The sequence below is a fragment of the Enhydra lutris genome, unplaced genomic scaffold (genome assembly GCF_002288905.1).
Source record: "Enhydra lutris kenyoni isolate GAN:26980312 unplaced genomic scaffold, ASM228890v2 scaffoldscaffold9, whole genome shotgun sequence".
In the NCBI taxonomy this organism is placed as follows: domain Eukaryota; kingdom Metazoa; phylum Chordata; class Mammalia; order Carnivora; family Mustelidae; genus Enhydra; species Enhydra lutris.
This window is the reverse complement of record NW_019154093.1, coordinates 7392386-7411750: the sequence shown is the minus strand read 5'-3', so window position 1 is coordinate 7411750 and position 19365 is coordinate 7392386. Positions and strand designations below refer to the sequence as shown.

Genomic DNA, 19365 nt, shown 5'->3' with positions numbered 1-19365 from the left:
TTTCCAGTGAACACATTTCTGTAATTAAAAATACTGAATCACAGGTTAAAACCACATTTTTATACTTTTGATAGAAAGGATATTATCAATTTATTCTGCTGGGGCGCTTGGGTGGCTGAGTCAGTTAAGCACCTGACTCCTAATTTTGGCTTGGGTCATGATCTCACATGAGATCGAGACCCCATGTTGGGCTCCACAATCAGCATGGAGGCTGCTTGAAATTTCCTCTCCTTCTCCTTCCTCCCACCTGGCTTGTGCACATACACATTCTCTCAAATAAATAAAACCTTTAAAAAAAATTTATATTGGGGTGCCTGGGTGGCTCAGCCAATTAAATGTCTGCCTTCGACTCAGGTCATGATCCCAGGGTCCTGGGATCGAGCCCTGCATCAGGCTCCTTACTCAGTCGGTAGCCTGCTTTTCCCTCTCCCTCTGCCTGCTGCTCCCCCTGATTGTGCTCTCTGTCAAATGAATAAAATATATATATAAAAAAAAGAACAAGGCGATCAGCAATATATTAAAATTCTAGATTCACTGCATCCTCACAAGCGCTAAATATTATAATATTTAAACACATTTGCTAATTTTGTAACATAAAATTTCACTTTTATTTACTTGTAGTTTTCTTTACCTATTAGTGAAAACCAACACTTTCTATATATTTACTGGTTTTGTTTTCCTTGAGAAATTTTGGTTTATACTCTTTGCTCATTAATCTAAAAGGACATAAGGATTTTTTTCTTCGATCACAACAACGGAACAATACAGATATTTTAATAATAAACTAGCCCTTTGTTGTCTGCATTTGTAGCAAATATTTTTTAGATTCTACCGGTTTCCATTTATTTACTTATTTGGTTTCCTTTAAATTTAGTTATGTATCTGTGACCTACAGAAAACTCAATTTTTATGCAGTAAATCTAACAATTTCTTTTGGTGAACTATTCTATCATTTCTAAACCTAGACAATTACACTCTGTTAGTAGTTTGAAAATTGTACTTTCTTTGTATTTTTCTACAATTCAATGATTTATGTTTAACTTATTAATCTCACTAAATTTTAATTTGTTAACAAAAATAATAGCTATCATTTACTGAGTACTTACTATATAACAGTTACTATTCTACACTCTGCTTACAGATGTAAATTTATTTCATCTTTATATCTATCTTGTATAGGTTAGTTATTTTTAGAATACCAATTTCAAAGATGAGAAAACTAAAGCCTATTATGGTTAAGTAATTCAGCTAGATTCCTACAGGTAGTTATCTGGCAGAGCCTGGGTCTTAAGCAGAACTGTGCTTCTCCTGGAACCCTTAAGGATTTATTTATCCAAGAGAGTGAAAGAGTGAGAGCGGGTGAGGGGCAGAGGGAGAGGGAGAGGGAAAGAGAGAATCTCAAGCAGACTACCTGCTGAGAGCAGAGCCCAACATGCAGCTCAATCCCATGACCCTGAGATCATAGCAAGAGCTGGATGCTTAATTGACTGAGCCACCCAGGTGCCCCTGGAGTCTGTGCTTTTAACCACTACATTATATTGATATGCAAGTTATCTTAATGCCATTCTTTAAAAAAAGATTTGATTTATTTATCTGAGAGAGAGAGAGAGAGTGAGAGACAGCATGAGCAAGGGGAGGAGCAGAGGGAGAGGGAGAAGCAAAGGCAGAAGCAGGCTTCCCGCCAAGCAGGGGGCCCGATGTGGGGTTCAATCCCAGGACCCTGAGATCATGACCTGAGCCAAAGGCAGTGGCTTAACTGACTAAGCCATCCAGGTGCCCCTCTTAATGCCATTTTAAAGAAATAATTCTTTCTTTAACCATTGTTTTGTGATGCCTCCTTTACTAAAATTCTTTTCACAGGTCTCTTCTTGGACTAGTTCGCTTTACTGATTTGTCTTTTTAAAGTAACCCTACAAGCTTTTAAATATAGCAGCTATTAAAATATGTTTTAATGTTTCAAAATTTTAGGATATGTTTTAGCAAAATTTTAAAAGGAACACCAAGTACTTGAGGAAAAATGCAATCTTAAGGTATCCTTACCATATACGGGCGTCTTCCCTGGCAGGATGACGATAATGAGCTGTAGCCCAGAGTAGGTGTTCTTGAGATGCCGAAACATGGGCTCCACACTGTCTGCCCCCTGCGCATATTTGCAGAAGCAAGGCTGGCCCTGGATGGGCATCCCTGCATCCTTGGAAATCTTACGCAGCTGGTCCGTGAAACCCCTAGGAGAAGAAATCACTAAAACTAAATCCTTTGTCTGTCTAGTCATCCACACCTACAAAGAGGAATGGAAAGTTTGAGAAGTGAACAGAGAATGAAGCAACGATTTGTGTGCTCCACATATGAAGAGGTCACCAAGGCTTACTGATATTAAAGGAGTGGCTGGTCAGTAATCGATTGTGCAAACTAGGAACACTGCTATATAATAATGTGGCATTGCGTAGTTTACAAAGGGCACTAGCGATAGAGTATGCTGGTTAAGACTTCAGTTCTAGAGTTAAAATGACAGGTTTCAATTCTGGTTCTGTTACCTAGTAGCTGTGAAATAGTACGACAAATTTTTCAGCTCCTCTCATCTGTAAGATGATTACTTCTATTATAGGGTTGGTGTCAATAATAAATGACATAATACATGAACTTAGCAACACCACCCAAGACATGGTAAGAGCTTCATAAATTTAATCTACTGTTGTACATTTTCTAATTTGATCATGATGACATTCATAAGAAGGTGGTAGGTGAAGTATTATTCCCATTTACTAGATCAGGACATAGTTTCAGGGACATTAAGTATCTGACCAATGTCAAAAGGTTAGATAAATGGTAGAGTCAGAAGTATGATCTAGTCCAAAATTTGTTTCCACAATATTATGTATCTGAAACTAGGGTAGCAGGAAAGATTGTATTCCCAGAAAAAATGAAGGAAAAAAAAAAAGTGAAAACCACATTTAAAAACAAATGAGGCAGGTAGTACTTCAATGTACTTTTAGCCACACTAAAAACAAGAAAAGACTAATAATTCCTTATTTAAACAAAATACTGCATTTAGCCTAAGATAAGTAATGATGTCATGATTTAACAATCACTTCACTCGTTTTTAAAACAAGAGTAAGGTCTTAAGTCAAGGATCTGAGTTAACTTTGAGCAAAAACACTCATTCCCTCAGAGATGAAGCTTGTAGGAATTCCTTTCTTTTCCTTTTCCTTATTAATGTTTAATTCAAAAAGTATGAAGTTGGGTATTCTCAGTCAGCCTGAACAAGAACCACAAGCCAAAAGATTATAAGAGTTCTAGCAAACCATAAATAACAAATGTAAAACGAAAAGAGTAACTCTGCGCTTGAGAAACGATTGAGAAACTCTGGCCTCTGGAGGTCGGATAAGATGATCACAGCATTGTAGTAAACTGTCAGGGGATGAAAACTTTGGAAAAAAAATGTGTATTAGGGACGCCTGGGTGGCTCAGTTGGTTAAGTGGCTGCCTTCGGCTCAGGTCATGATCCCAGTGTCCTGGGATCGAGTCCCACATTGGGCTCCTTGCTCAGTGGGGAGCCTGCTTCTCCCTCTGCCTCTGCCTGCCACTCTGTCTGCCTGTGTTCACTCTCTCTGACAAATAAACAAATAAAATCTTTAATAAAAAAAAATGTGTATTAAGTGAACCTTAAGATATACATTTAGAAATTTGGAGCTAATAAAAGAAGTGAACAGAATTAAATAAAAAAAGTTTATTATTTCTCATATGAAGAAGGTAAGGCAAATTCTGAACTGGCGTGGTTGGTAAACTGGCCTCTATATCTTTGAAGAACTATTCATTAGGGGCATATTTTATAGGATCTGTTAGTGGAGATTTAAATTAGACAATAATCATTTTCTTAAGAAAATTAGATTTTAGAGGAGAGATAAATTTACAGATAAACAGAACAACTGTATTTCATAGAGAAAGTGACAAGATCAAAGAGAGAAAATACTGATGAACTAGTGTGTTCAGAGTTAAGACGGATTATTTCTAGCATCACAATCACAGAAGATTGGGTATTATTTAGAGAAGCAGGGATAGGAAGGAGGCATTTTCAGTAAAGAGCAGCATGATCGAAAAGAGAAAAAAAATAAAATAAAAACAGTGCCAGGGAGATAGAGGGAATACAGTGCTTCAGTTTCTTTGTCCAGAATATGGGAAAATAGAGAAGGGGCTTAAGAGGCAGGTGAAAGATTTTCAATGTCCTACTAATTTTTATTGTTATTCTTTGTTAAGAAAATCCTAAAAGTTTTAGGGGGGCTGTAGTCACAAGTGGAGGTGGTACTCTTTCACGACAGCATTGCTCCTCAAACAAGAATGACAGCAGAAGTCTTTCAGACTGCCAAGGTCTCAAAGACTTGAGGGTCCCAAGGAGAGAAGACACAGAAGAAGAAAAGCCAAAGTGAAACCAAAGAAACCAGAAGGGCAAGAATGGAGAGAATGTTAAGAAAATAGTCAACTGTATTTAATGCTACACAAATTTTGAGAAAAATAATGGCTGAGGAAAGACCATTAGAATTGATAATTGATTGGAGATCTTCCAGAAACTAGTTTCAGAAGGCACTAGGATTTCATTTTTTTAAAGATTTTTATTTATTTATTTGACAGAGAGAGATCACAAGGAGGCAGAGAGGCAGGCAGAGAGAGGGGGAAAACAAGCTCCCCGCCTAGCAGACAGCCCGACGCGGGGCCTGATCCCAGGACCCTGAGACCCTAACCCGGGCAGAAGGCAGAAGAGGCCTTACCCACTAAGCCACCCAGGTGCCCCAGCACTAGGATTTCTAAGAGGGTGAGAAAATAGAAGGCTGGAAGCATTTATTTCAATTAGGTAAACTGAAAATTGATGTATTTCTGTTTTAATTTTTTTTTTTTTATTTTATTTATCCGACAGAGAGAGATCACAAGCAGGCAGAGAGGCAGGCAGAGAGAGGAGGAAGCAGGTTCCCTGCTGAGCAGAGAGCCTGATGCGGAGCTCGATCCCAGGACCCTGAGATCATGACCTGAGCCGAAGGCAGCGGCTTAACCCACTGAGCCACCCAGGCGCCCCTCTGTTTTAATTTGAACAGAAGATTATTGAGCACTTACATGCTGAGGAAAAGAATCTGGGGAACAGGGAAAGTGGTGGAGATGGAGGCCAAATTTTCAGAAGTAAATAAGTGAAAACGAAGAGTCACTCTTTTTTAAGGACCTCAATTGAGAAATAAGGACCTTCTTTAATCCTCACTCAAGAGATAGGTATTGTTATCTCTAAAAGGGTGAAAACTGAAGCATAATGAAATTATATAAATTATTCATGGTAATAAAGCTACGAATTGCCAAGGCTGGGAATTAAACCTAACCTATGTGCCATCAAAAGCCAATAATGCTCCTGTACCACATAAGCTAGACTGTTAGGATGCCTAGGAGAATGCATCAATGATTTTACCGACTAACAAATTCAGAATTCTCCCATCAAACTATTGAGAAGAAACATTTTCAAAGTTTCAGTGATTAAATATATTCCCTATTGAGACAACACTGATTAGAACATTAGCTGAGTTGTTTAAAATCGAAACACAAAACTGAAACACAAAAAGTTCCCCAAACCAAACTAATGACATGTCTTACTTCAGTATTTCTTCTCTGCACTGCCTCTGTGTGGCAAAACAAGCTATAGCCCACATTTTTATCTCAACTCCTGTGTGAAACTGTTTCCCCCGCATGTCCCACACTCCATGGCTTGGTGTTGCTACTGTCCGATTCTATAGAAAAAGGAGAAAGAGAAATAAGGCAAAAAAGAAGAAAACACTTAATATACAATTTACTTCACTGAGCTGACAAATCATTTCAAATTGCTGAATTGATAAATATCTGATAATCATATAAAATGCTGCTCTAAATCAGTATTAGTTATATTTTTAATCATATAAACCAAAAATTATAAACTTAAGCAAAGATGCCTTGAAACAAAAAAGTACTGTTGGAGCAAAAAAACAAAAACAAAAACAAAAAAACCCAAACAAACACCACTTTCCGAAACTCAGACTTAGCTAGGATGCTCTTCTCTCTGTAAATAGAGGCTGTATGTTTATAATTAAAAAATTATCAAGAGGTTTTACCCGTCCTCCATACTGCAGCATAGGTGCTGGAAGTACACGTCCGGTTACATGGGCCATTTCATCCCGAACTTTAAATTGAAACTCCTGAACAAATGGATCTGTTTCATAATTTGCACTTCTTACCTAACAGAAAAAATCATAGTTACTTTCAGAACTTCCCCCAAGTCCCTGCTTCATTCATTAGAAACCTCTGTTTTTTCTTCACTATGTCCACAATGTTTTGGATCTAGTCAATGATGCCCTAAGTATAGGATGAGGAATCTTAATCTGGGATGACAGATCATGAATGGACCGTAGGAAATCTGTGAACCTCCTGGTAATTTACAGAAATTTAAATGTATTAGGCCGAAAAATAAGAAATTTCAATTATTTGCAATCTATGAAGATGCCAATTTTATATGATTAAATCTAATGCACTTTGGAGAAGGTGGCCTAGAGATCAAAAAAGCAAGAAATTCCTGACCTAAAAAAATGTTAAGGACTTCTAATTAGAAGATCCAGACATATATTATTAAAATTTATTTTACATAGAGTTTGATAGCAGATATTGATGATCTTAAAGGCTTTTTTCCCTAATTACTTGATTTACAACTTATATAAAATTACTTGAATATTTTCAGATAAAAAGTGCCATATTATAAAATTATTCAATGCAATACACTTGAGACAGATAAGAAAGCCAATATGATATAGATGATAATTTTTACATAATATAGCCACAGTTACAAAGATAAAAAAGATTTTTTTTTAATTTAAATTTTGTTAGTTAACATACAGTGCAATACTGGTTGATAAAGAATTTTGGGATGCCTGGATAGCTGACTTGCTCAAGCGTCTGCCTTCAGCTCTGGTCATGATCCCAGTGTCCTAGGATCAAGTCCCACATCAGCCTCCTTGCTCTGCAGGGAGCCTGCTTCTCCCTCTGCCTGCCTCTCCCCTCTGCTTGTGGTCTCTTTCACGCTCTCTGACAAATAAGTAAAATGTTTAAAAAAAAAAAAAAAAAAAATTTAATTCAGTACAGACTTGGACCTCAGAATATAATTCATGTTTATACCATGCTATAGTAATTGTGTTTTTCAAAACATATTTACTCAGTTTCAGAGTAAAAGTCAAATGAGGTTACTAAATGAAGGTGGTGTTCAAGTGTTTGAGGAACAAACCATTAAAAAAACCCTATGTAATCTAAATATTTAAAAAAGAATCTTCCCACAATAAGCAGATGTGGTTGTTTTTTAAGGTTAGGCACTAAGGTTTCTTTAAATGTCATTCATTTCTTGTGTGTTTTAGTGTATCTTCATAGTAAGGTTACAAAGAGTAACAACTACTATAAATAAAAACTTGTTGTATGATGTGCTTGGTGTTAAGTTTTATAATTAATTTCTCCACAACAACCTTGTAACTATAAAAGGAGGTCTTTTATAATCTCTACAGAGGATAAGTCTAAAATTTAATAAAGTTAAATGACTGGCCTAAAACCATCTAGCTAAGCAAGTGACACAGAATCTGAAACCGTGTATGTTCTGATTCTAGAGTTCCTACTCAATCACTGCACTAGTCTTCTGGATGCTGTAATTGCAATAACGTAACAGTAACAGTAAGTAAGTGAAGAAGATAGACTTTGGACCCAGAGCTGTTAAGATTCCAAAGCCTATGCTTTTAGCCATGGTACAATATTACCTCTTTGGAAGAAAAGTTATAATAAATTGAGTTAGAACTAATTATTGAAATTTTAGAGATAGTGAGAGGTTTAGCCTCTTAAATGTTTTTAAAATCCTGTCATAATAGATCAGAAAAAAATCCATCATGAAAACCAACCCATATTCTCCTAATTAAATATCATATAATAATTTTTATTTACTCTTTATAAAACCATATTGGAAAAAAGTCTCTTTTTCCCTGTAATTGGCTTACAAAATGAAAGGGCCAGTTCTACAATCCTTTTATAACAATCTTCACTATTACCCAAAGTAATATTCCTATTTCTAGACTTTTTTCTCTTCACTTGCATAATACAAAGGGTATTCAAAATGATTGGAGCAGTCTCATATTTCTTTATTCATCCTATACATCAGACAGTCATCAGTCTGATGAAGGTGGCTAAACAATCATACTGAGGGTTAAGACTCACCATTGCTAGTCATAATACGCTGGCTTTTCTTCCTTCTCCCTTTCTCTTTTAGGTGGGAGGTAATGAAGTTCAGTTCACTAAATTGAAACATTGGTTCTGAGAGCAGCTGCTCTAGATTTAATTAAAGAGCTCTAGGTAAATTACAAGGATCTAATCGTTCTCATAGAACACTTTAAGGTTTACCCCTAGGACACCACTAGATGACTTCCACGATCCCTTTTAATTCTGACAGTCTGTGAAATGGTAATGAGGTATGAGCTGATAAGGACGTGGCTCTTTAGTAGTACCTCACCCCAACTTTTTTTTTTTTTAATTTTATTTATTTATTTGAGAGAGAGAGAGAGAACAAATGGGGGAAGCAACAGAGAGAGGAAAAGCCGACTACTCGCTCAGCAGGGAGCCTGACTCTGGGCTCCACCCCAGGACCCTAGGATCATGACCTGAGCCGGAGGCAGACGCTTAACACTGAGCAACCCAGAAGCCCCCACCCTAACATGTTTTTAATTCCCATTTCTAGAGTCGAGTACTAACCAATCTGCTAATTTCCTCTTGTCTATCTGGAGCAGATCTTGCTGTTGCCTTGATCATTGTGGAAGTCTGATTGTCTGTTAACTTCTTGATACATCGTTGCCCTGCCACGATATTACAGACCTACAAACAGAAAAAAGTTTTGTACTGGATGTATTTATCTTTTTAAACTCTCACTGCCAATTACATGCAAAATTAAAATTTTAAAACTAAAATTTTAAAACCTACCACTAAACTTCTTTTTAATATTATGTTAAATAGTAAACAATACTGCTTTACAGTATGATTATTAACAAGATGAAATGTACACTGGATAAAAAGGCTGAGAAGAAGTGTACCAAAATGTTAACAGTACTTACTGTAGAGTGGTAGGATTATGGATGAAATTTTCCATATTATTTTATTATTAAAATTTTAAAATAAAGTAAAATTTAGAAACAGTTCAATCTCCAAAATAAATGTGAGAGCATGAAGTTATATGCCATAAAAAACCCCAAAGAAAAAATGAACAAGGTGATATTAAAAAACAGCCTAAATACATTACTTCTAGTGGCAGGTAGGTATGTTTCTGTTCCTGCCCCACTTGCAGACAAGGAAGGTGTGGGTACTTCAGCTGAAGAGTGTACTTTTCTCTGAAATACTGTGCTACTGTTCTCTCCACAGTTTGACCGTTTTCTAACTGTAAAGGAAAGCTGAAAAAAAAAAAAAAGTACACATTAACAACTCTCATCTCATTATGGTGAGCAAAACTCCCAAACCACTAACTAGACCAAGCTGCCTCACATCAATCTCTGCTCTGACAAAACACCAGGCTTTTCTTACGTTTGATGACTGGCAGGCCTTCTTGTTACATTACAAACACGGTATTTCCGTCTCATTGTTCCACAATGAGTCACTTCAACCTTCAGACCTGTTCCCAACAAGAAAAGATGAGGTTATAAAAATGTCACATGTTGAGTATTTCTAAAGCCTGTTCACTACTATACAAACTCAAATTCTAAACAGAAAATCTGTGATATAGGCAATATGATATTAATAAAGGGTTTTATAAATAACATTGCTAGTAAAGATTACAATATTGATAGATCTAACTCCAAACATTTTTCCCTATCTTATCAAGCTCTACACATTAAAAAACAGAAGCATAAAATCTGCAAAGCCTAAAGAACAAGGGGCAAAGTTCCCCATTAATTAGAAAAAAAAAAAACCTGTTTATAATAAATTTAGGTATTTATGCTGGGAGAAGAAAGGAAGAATAAAAGAGGAGTTGTAATAATTCTCAACATACTCTATAATTTTCAAAGTATGCCAGTCATCACATAGTGACTGAAGATTAGAACTTCATGGATCTCAAGAAGGAAGTCCTTCAAAGATTTTTAAAGTAGGAAGAAAAAAATTCCAGGCCCTTTTAACAGAAGGAGAGTGACAATTTATCTGAAGTGTACGATAGTGACACAGCTGTTATTGACTATCAGAAATTAAATGCAACCAAAATAATTCTTAGAGCACCCTACCTTCTTATCACTGACCCCTTTGAGAATCTGATGAAAGCAATAAACTCTCAGAAAATTGCATAAACACATAATTTAGCTTATGATTTTAGATGTTCCTGGATCCTTGCAGTTCATCTATGGACCACAGGAGTTTGAAGATCCCAGGCCTGCTTTAGAAAGTGAAGCAATGGTTTTTTAAGCCACTGGTGAAATTCTCTGGGATGAATTTTCTTAAGCAGTGCTGTCCAATAGAACTTTCTGAGATGATGGAATGTTCTATGTCTGGCACATTAAATGTGGGTAGTGTGACTAAGAAAGTGAACATTTATTTTAATTTAATTAACTTAAATAGCTACATGCGGCTGGTGCTACCATATTTGAGAGTGCCATCTTGGAGCTACCTAGAGAAGAGTTAACAAACTGACACAGTGGCCACCGCTTATAGCAACTCTATTACCATAGCCTAGACTCCTAAGGCAGAAAATCTAGAAAGGGGTAGATGAAGGACAACTTTTAGTGTCCTGATAGTATTTATGGTATTACTTTTGTATTATTTCCCTGTTATATTTGTGATTCCTATTGTGCAGTGGTTCTTAACCACAGGCAATCTTGCCCTCCAGGGAACCTCTGGTAATGTCTGGAGATAGTTTTAATTGTTAGGAATGGGGTGTGTTACTGGCAACTAATGGATGTTAGATTTAGGGGTCTTGGATCCAGGGATGATGCTAAATATCCTACAATGCATGGGACAGCATGACCTCCACTCCACACCACAACAAAGAATTATCCAGCCCAAAATATCAACACTGGCCAGGCTGAGAAACCCTGCAACAGTGTTATTTATTTTCCTATCTAATTATTAACTGCAGTACCAAACACAAAGTTCATTCATAGTAATATTTTCTTCTAATGTATCAGCACAAATTAAGATGTTAAATGGACATAGTGTCATTATACCAAGTTGGTATGGATTTTTCTTGAGAAGTACTCCTAACTGAATCAGTGGTAAGTAGTTTTTATTGGTAATTACCTTTATAAAACTAAAATTTCAGATTAGAGCATATACTATGCCTCTATATTATAAAGAAGACTAGAAAATATTATCTAAAGAAGGTCTCATAAGAAAGAAATGTGAAGGAAGCAATATGAAGTAACAACATGAAGCAGCATGTAAAAAATATTATGTTCCAAAATACTATGTTTTAGAAAATTTTTTCTGTTATCTACACCACTTAGCTATTTTCCACTAGTTTTCCCCTGAATTACAGGAGTTATTTTAAGATTCTAATAGCCTACTAAGTAAGTTTTTACCAAAAATAAATTGGTTCTTTTATAAACATATGGTACTTCTGTCATACACTTGTCCCAATATTTGTTTAACCATGATGAATAATTGTATAAAGTAACCACCCTGAAGTTACTGTTAAATATTTAGATAAAAGTTCAACTAGAACCAAATAAATGTACTAAGGAAATCTATTCATTATAGCACATTTTGTATCCACTATTTAACAGTTATCATCAAATTCCTTATGCTGGCTAATAATTAAGCCCAAATATATAGCACAGAATACATAACTCTGATTCTCTTGAATTTCCATGGTAGGATTATATGACGTATGTTAAAGAACTCTCTTTTTAAAAACAACAACAAAAAACCCCCCAAAAAAGTCAACAAAGCCTTTTTGACTTTGAATGGAGGGGAAAAAAAATAATCGGTTGGTCAGTTAGATCCAACTCAGAATTTTCTACCCCAAATCTAGGGTCTTAGGTGACTAAGGATTTGACCCAACCCAGGGGTTAGCAAAAACTTGAAATTTAAAAAAATGGACTAGATAATTCTCTGCCCAGGTCCCTCCCAAAACCCTCCATCCAACCAAAAAAATTTTGGCTTTAATAAATCAAATATTTAACCTATAAACTTGGCTTTACCTTCACTATAACATCAACTTTATAATGCTTTCTAGTCATTTTTTCAGTCATTTCTTTGGGCCCCTGAGCAGTTGAAGTTAAGATCGAGTCCATGCTCTTCGGGCAGCAGTTGCATCCTTGTTCTGTACATCTTGTATTTTCTGTGATAGAGTGGTGATATGAGTTGATTGCATAGTTACCGCAAAATAATGTAAGTGACTTCATGATATCAGAGGTGGTAACTAAGCAGCAACTCCACTGGAAACCATGGCATTTTGATGATCACACATTAATGGTGGGTAATGCACTAACCTCTTGACAATGCTAACTGTGCAGTTAATACAGATTATGAAAGGACAATGGTATGGTTGCAATACTCTATACATAACACTTTATTATTTTGGCATTTAAGTAACTTTAGATAAATGGATGCTCATTTTCAAAGCAGGAAGGATTTTCCTTTTAATGTTTCATTAACAATGACTATCTCTCTCCTGGGTATTGAATGAATGATTATTGGAGCAAGCAGGATGCATTGAGCTATTCTAACTGATTCGGGGAACTGAAAGATGTTCAGTGAACAAACTTCCGTGTTTTATTCAAACCAGAAGCTGAAAATTATCTGCAAAAGTTAAAATCTTAAATAAAAAAATAACTATTTCTGACTATTTAAGATTTGACATTTTTATAAACAGAATTTATACTACTCATTCTAATTAGAGAATATCTAATTCTTCTTCATGCCTAAATAAAGAACTAAATACAGTGGAGTCACATCTTACTTGAGGAATAGGTTCTAAGCTCTGAACAAGACAAGAATTTTATACAATCAAAATTACTCTTGAAAAATTCCTTAAATTACTGATAAAGTATTTATGGGTTTGCATATGAAATGGTAAATGTGTATTTAAATGTATATAGAAATGTACATTTATATAAAGATGAAATAAACACAATACAAATTTTAGAACACTATTAAAGTATTTTTTTTCTCTCTAGAAGACTATGTAGAGATGAATTTATGTTAGTAAAATATACATAGGATGCAACACCACTGTACAGATCTTAGCTACTATTTAAAATAGGCAACGTCAATGAACAACTATATAATGTACACAAAACAACGAAGTTCCAACTCCAAAATAACACATGAAACAGGCTAGCCCTGTATCCATAGAGTTTCAAAGGAATAAAATATTCAATCGTTTCAGAAAAATAAGGAAGTCATTATTTTAGAATATGTTAAAACAATGACCCCAGCTCTGATATAACAATGTTTTTGGAGTAAGTTTCTTACTTTTAACAGTATTATAGAAACATTTTCCCATGAGATATTCTTCTTATACCTTTGGCTACTAACAGAAAGTATTAATGAAAAATTAGCTGGTATCAATATTAATTTCATTACTTGGCACTTCTTTCATTCAAACACTAAGATGTAATGGCAATGAATTTAATGTAACATTTTATAATCTATATTTTCACAGATGATGTTACATGAATAGACTTTAAAAATTTTTTTTTCAATAAAAGTTTGTTACATTCATGCATTTTATTGTTAAGTTGTTCCAAATGCTAATTATTTCACCTTTTATCTCTTTGGTGAATTTTACCCGATGAGAATCAGTCAGAGGTCTTGGCTGCTCATCAATATTATGAATGTCAAGAACTTCACACATGAACTGAATTACAGGTTGTGCTTTGTAGAAGGCAGTGGCAGAAACTAAAAAGAAAAACGAAAAATAGTATGAGTTAATGTTTCCATAAGAAAATTCAGAAACTTGCATTCAGTTTCCATGATAATTAACTAATTATAGAGTTATAATTATTCTTTATGCATACTTATATATATAAAAAAGCACTACTGAATTGAGCAGTTTCAATTTAATGGCTGTCTGACTGGAAGACACAAGAAAAGCCAAATCCTACAGTTTTTATAATCTAGCTTTCTTCATGGGTAAGTGAATAATACCATTCTCTGCTACATAGACCCAAAGAAGTGTTCTGGGTATGAGACAAGGCCTTGTAAGGGGACAAATGCCAGAGCCCTTAAGATGAAAAAGTTAGTATTGTTTCTTAAAGCTTTCTATGCCACCCTGGCTTAATCTATTCTAGTGAAAGCCTTCCCTGTCTTGTACAGATGTGAGAAGACAGTGGTATTACATGTTGTTGGTCCTAATCTGAACTACAGGAAGTAATAAATAAAGAGTATCTGCCCAATGTCATCTAGCTGTCTGGTTCTCTAAGAGTCAACCACCACAATTTATTAATCTTGGGCTTCAGAACTGGAAGAGCTTCACCAATGGTTAGTAGAACACCATCATTCATTTCCTTCTTTTTTTTTTTTTTTAAAGATTTTATTTATTTATTTGCTAGAGAGAGACAGCAAGAGAGCGAGCACAGGCAGACAGAGTCCGCAGGCAGAGGCAGAGGGAGGAGCAGGCGCCCCGCTGAGCAATATATATAATATATATATAATATATTTTTTATATAGCCTGAATTTATAGCCTGAAGTGAGACTCGATCCCAGAACACTGGGATCATGACCCGAGCCGAAGGCAGCTGCTCAACCAACTGAGCCACCCAGGCATCCGCATCGCTCATTTCTTAAACACATACTTACTGGGGGCTATTATGTGCCATAAAGGTACTGGGGATACAGTGAAAATCAAAACCAAAACAGACAAGAAGATACACACTATCACGTTATTTTTCTGCTTAAAAAAAAAAAAAAAAAGTCTTTTGCTGCTAAGTGTAAACATTTTATGTGGTGCTCTTTCTTTCCCTCTCCTTGGTTTAAGGATTAAATGTCCTCCATAAAATGTCCCTCACCTCTTGGAGGACGTTTATCAAGGCTTTAACAGTAGTTACCTCAGGATATATGTGGGTGGTAAAGCTATTATGCATGTTATTTTCTTCTTTTTAATTTTGTATCTTCATTATTATAGTGAGCATATAGTACTTTTTCCTTTATTCCAGACTATATGAATGGTGTCTCCTCATAAAAAATGCAGATATACAGAATAAAGATTTCCTCCCAACTCAACTTCCCCCTCTCCAAGTATCTTTAAGAAATAACCATTATTGTGGCGCCTGGGTGGCTCAGTAGGTTAAAACCTCTGCCTTTGGCCCAGGTCATGATCCCAGAGTCCTTGGATGTAGCCCTACATCGGGCTCTCTCATCAGCAGGGAGCCTGCTTCCCTTCCCCTCTCTCTGCCTTCCTCTCTGCCTACCTGTGATCTCAGTCTGTCAAATAAATAAACGAAATCTTAAAAAAAAAAAAAAAAGAAAAAAAAAGAAATAACCATTATTAGGGGGTGCCTGGGTGGCTCAGTAGGTTAGGCATCAGCCTTTATTTAGCTCAGGTCATGATCCCAGGGTCCTGGGATCGAGGCCCACATCGGGCTCTCTGCTCGGCGGGGAGCCTGCTTTCCCCTCTCCTTCTGCCTGCCTCTCTGCCTACTTGTGATCTCTCTCTGTCAAATAAATAAATAAAAAAATCTTAAAAATTAAAAAAAAAAAAGAACCATTATTAGTAGTTAGGTATGTACATATCCTGGTTTTTTTTTGACAGGCAAAAGACAACAATGTACATGAAATCTTTTTCTTTTTAAATTAAGTAAGCGCTTTACCCAACCTGAGGCTTGAACTCATGACTATGAGATCAAGAGTTGCATGCTCTGTGACTGAGCCACCTAGGTGCCCCCATGCAACTTTCTTTTTACATGAAATCAGATAATAAATGTTCCATGACTCGCTTTATTATTTTTTAAATATACAGTATATCTTAGAGATCTTTCCACGTTAGTACGTTTTTTAATGGCCTCATATTATTCCACAGAATTGGTGCATGATAATTAAGTGAATATATACTTCCTTTCCCTCTTAATAAAAAAGAACACAAATGGTAAAATATTAGGAACACTATGGGCGCCTGGGTGGCTCAGTGGGTTGGGCCGCTGCCTTCGGCTCAGGTCGTGATCTCAGGGTCCTGGGATCGAGTCCCGCATCGGGCTCTCTGCTCAGCAGGGAGCCTGCTTCCCTCTCTCTCTCTCTCTCTGCCTGCCTCTCTGTCTACTTGTGATCTCTCTCTGTCAAATAAATAAATAAAATCTTAAAAAAAAAATATTAGGAACACTATTCTGGGCTTTTATTTTTTTTTCTCATTATAGATCTTGCAGATAAATCTATGATATGAAACCACATCATTTTTTTCACACTTACAGGATATCTCATTACATGAATGTTATTTCATGTCCCTAATGGTGGATCATTAAATTGGTTCGTAATATTGCAAAAAATTTTCCAATGGATGTCCTTATATATATTTTATTTGCCTGTGTGTCTGTATATGTGCACATCCTTGAGTACTTCTAAAGGGAAGATTTAAGAGAAAACAGTACTCATTGCTAAACTTCTATCTAGATAAACTTTAGTATCATCTCCACAATTTCTAACTAATAAAAAAAAAGAGAGACCGATAAGATTATATTAGCATTCTATTTTTTTTTTTTTTAAGTTTTATTCAAGTAATCTCTATACCCAAAGTGGGGCTCGAACTCAACATCCCGGGATCAAAAGCCACATGCTCTTCCAACTGACCCAGCCAGGCGCCACAGACTGTATTTGCATTCTAGATATCATATTCAAATCCATAGTGGTTTAAAAAATGTATACATTAGGGGCACCTGGGAGGCACAGTCAGTTAAGTACCCAATTCTGGCTTTTGGCTCAGGTTGTGATCCCGGTGATGTAAGATCAAGCCCCATATTGGTTCCATGCTCAGCAGAGGAGTCTGCTTGAGCTTCTCTCTCCCTCTGTCTCTCCCCACTGCATGCTCACTCTCTCTCTTTCAAATAAATACATCTTTTTAAAGAATGTATACATTATATTATTCTATTAAAAATGTGAGAATATTTTCATGTATTAAAAAAAAGCTGACAGGATACATATCAAATAAGCACATACTGCTTCTGGGTTAATTTTTTTTAGAAGTAAATAGGTAGGGGTGCCTGGGTGGTTCAGTTGTTACGCGTCTGCCTTCGGTTTAGATCATGATCCCAAGGTCCTGGGATCGAGCCTCACATTGGGCTCCCTGCTTAGCAGGAAGCCTGCTTTCTCTTTCTCCCACTCCTCCTGCTGTGTTCTTTCTCTCACTGCCTTTCTCTGTCAAATAAATAAATAAAATATTTTATAAAAAAGTATATAGGTAAAGGAAAATAAAAATATGGTAAGTAACATGCTTATTTGGCTTTCCTTTAATCCTTCAGGTAAATTTTCTTCACTAAACTGCTATAATACTAGTGTTCACAACTAATGTGTCCTACATCACTGAACTGCAACTAAACAAACATTATCCTTTTTAACATTCTTCAATTATTTTCCCCTACTGTTTATACCACTGTGCTTATCATTTTACTGTTTATTGATAATCTTCTCTATAGAAATGTGGGTATTTCAGATGAAAATTAAAGTTAGTTAAGAAATAAAAGTTCTAAAAGATGGGTTGAAATCAGTGAGTACAGCTGAATTAGGAGTGAATTTCAATGAGCAAAGATCAGCTTCTCTCTGCTGAATCCTTAACATTTTATAAACCTATACATATATGCACTCTACTCCTTCTTGCTCTCTCAAAAATAAGCTAGTTTAATTGAAAAGAAATGTTTATGTTTAACAGTTTAAAAAATCTATTAACAAAACAAACCCCAATAATGTATTAAAGGAAATAAGCATACAACCATTTCTATAAATGATGGTACCAAAAAAAAAGCATTAAATAAAATTCAGTGCCATACCTAATACTTATACTGTATCAGGACCGGAAAAGAGAAAAGTTATCTATCAAAAATCTATGATAAGGGGCGCCTGGTTGGCTCAGTGGGTTAAAGCCTCTGCCTTCGGCTCAGGTCATGATCCCGAGGTCCTGGGACTGAGCCTTGTATCTGCCTCCCTGCTCAGCAGGGAGCCTGCCCCTCCCTCTGCCTGCCACTCCCCCTGCTTGTGCATGCTCTCTCTCTCTCTGACAAATAAATAAATAAAATCTTAAAAACAAAACAAAACTATGGTAAATTCAACTTCATTTATTAGGGAGTTCTACCTAGTGCAGTAATGCAAGTTAGGAAATAAAAGGTAAAAAGACTAGGAAGGGAAAATTATTCTTCTTGACAATATGACTATCTACACAGAAAACCCAATAAAATCTAAAGACAAATCAGAGAATTAATGAGAGGTCAGCAAGGTTGCTAGACTTAAGATCACTATATGAAAATAAGTTACATTCTTGTATATATTGGCAATCAGCTTAAAATGTAATTCAAAAAAATACAAGTTAAAATTAAAACAAAAAAACAGTAGGACTTGGGATGAAATTCAAATAAAATACATATAAGACCTAGAGAAGTAATAGGTATCTTTTTTGGGGGAGAAGGAATAGGTATCTTTACTAATGGAAGATATTACAGAAGATTTAAAAAATGGAGCAATATACCCTATTCATGTAAATTATTCCCAAATTAATCTGCAAATTTAAAGCAATTTCAATCAAAATACTGACAGGATATAAACCCCCTTGACCTCTGGAAATTAAGGAGAAAATCCTAAAATTAACATGAAAAAGCAGCAAAACAAGAATAATCAAGAGAATTTTTAAGACTAAGGTCTGTCCTACCAGTCATCAAGATTTGTTATAATCCTATTGAAGTCAAGAGACAGTGAGGACAGATTCACAGCAGCAGATCAGACTTGAATGCCTACCTCATACTATATACAAATTCCTATTCAGAGAACTAAATATGAAAAGAAAAATAAACATTTAGAAGAAAGTATAGAATATCTTTATGATCTTAGAGCTAAGGAAAAATTTCTTAAACAAGATAGAAAAATTACAAACAACTGAAAGTATAAGAAATTCTTAAAATACAGTAACTATAAAAAAAACTGTAAGAAAACAAACGATGAAAGAAAATTGTAAGAAAGAAACCCACAAACAAAGCAAAACAAAAACAGAAACAAAACAAAAAACAACCAAACCCCAGGCTATAGATTGGTAGAGGACATGTGTTATATCTTTAACAGTTTTGAGAATATGTAATGAGTTCCTACAATCAAGATAAAACAATAAAAGTGGCAAATGACATCAGCTGGCATTTCATAAAAGAGAAATCTAAATGTCAAAATGTCTAAATTTTC

General features: G+C 35.5%; 1 protein-coding gene across 3 annotated transcripts in view; it reads right to left on the bottom strand.

Moving 5' to 3' along the window:
• LOC111142870 (protein argonaute-3) overlaps nucleotides 1–19365 on the bottom strand; it is a 145738-nt gene that overhangs the window by 47072 nt on the left and 79301 nt on the right. For all 3 annotated transcript variants that reach the window (XM_022496241.1, XM_022496240.1, XM_022496242.1), the window contains 7 exons: nucleotides 13765–13899; nucleotides 9595–9682; nucleotides 9317–9464; nucleotides 8776–8895; nucleotides 6117–6239; nucleotides 5626–5759; nucleotides 2041–2225 (listed from right to left, as the gene is read on the bottom strand). In XM_022496241.1, the coding sequence (XP_022351949.1) occupies nucleotides 2041–2225; nucleotides 5626–5759; nucleotides 6117–6239; nucleotides 8776–8895; nucleotides 9317–9464; nucleotides 9595–9682; nucleotides 13765–13899 (933 nt within the window). The remainder of the gene's footprint in view (nucleotides 1–2040; nucleotides 2226–5625; nucleotides 5760–6116; nucleotides 6240–8775; nucleotides 8896–9316; nucleotides 9465–9594; nucleotides 9683–13764; nucleotides 13900–19365) is intronic.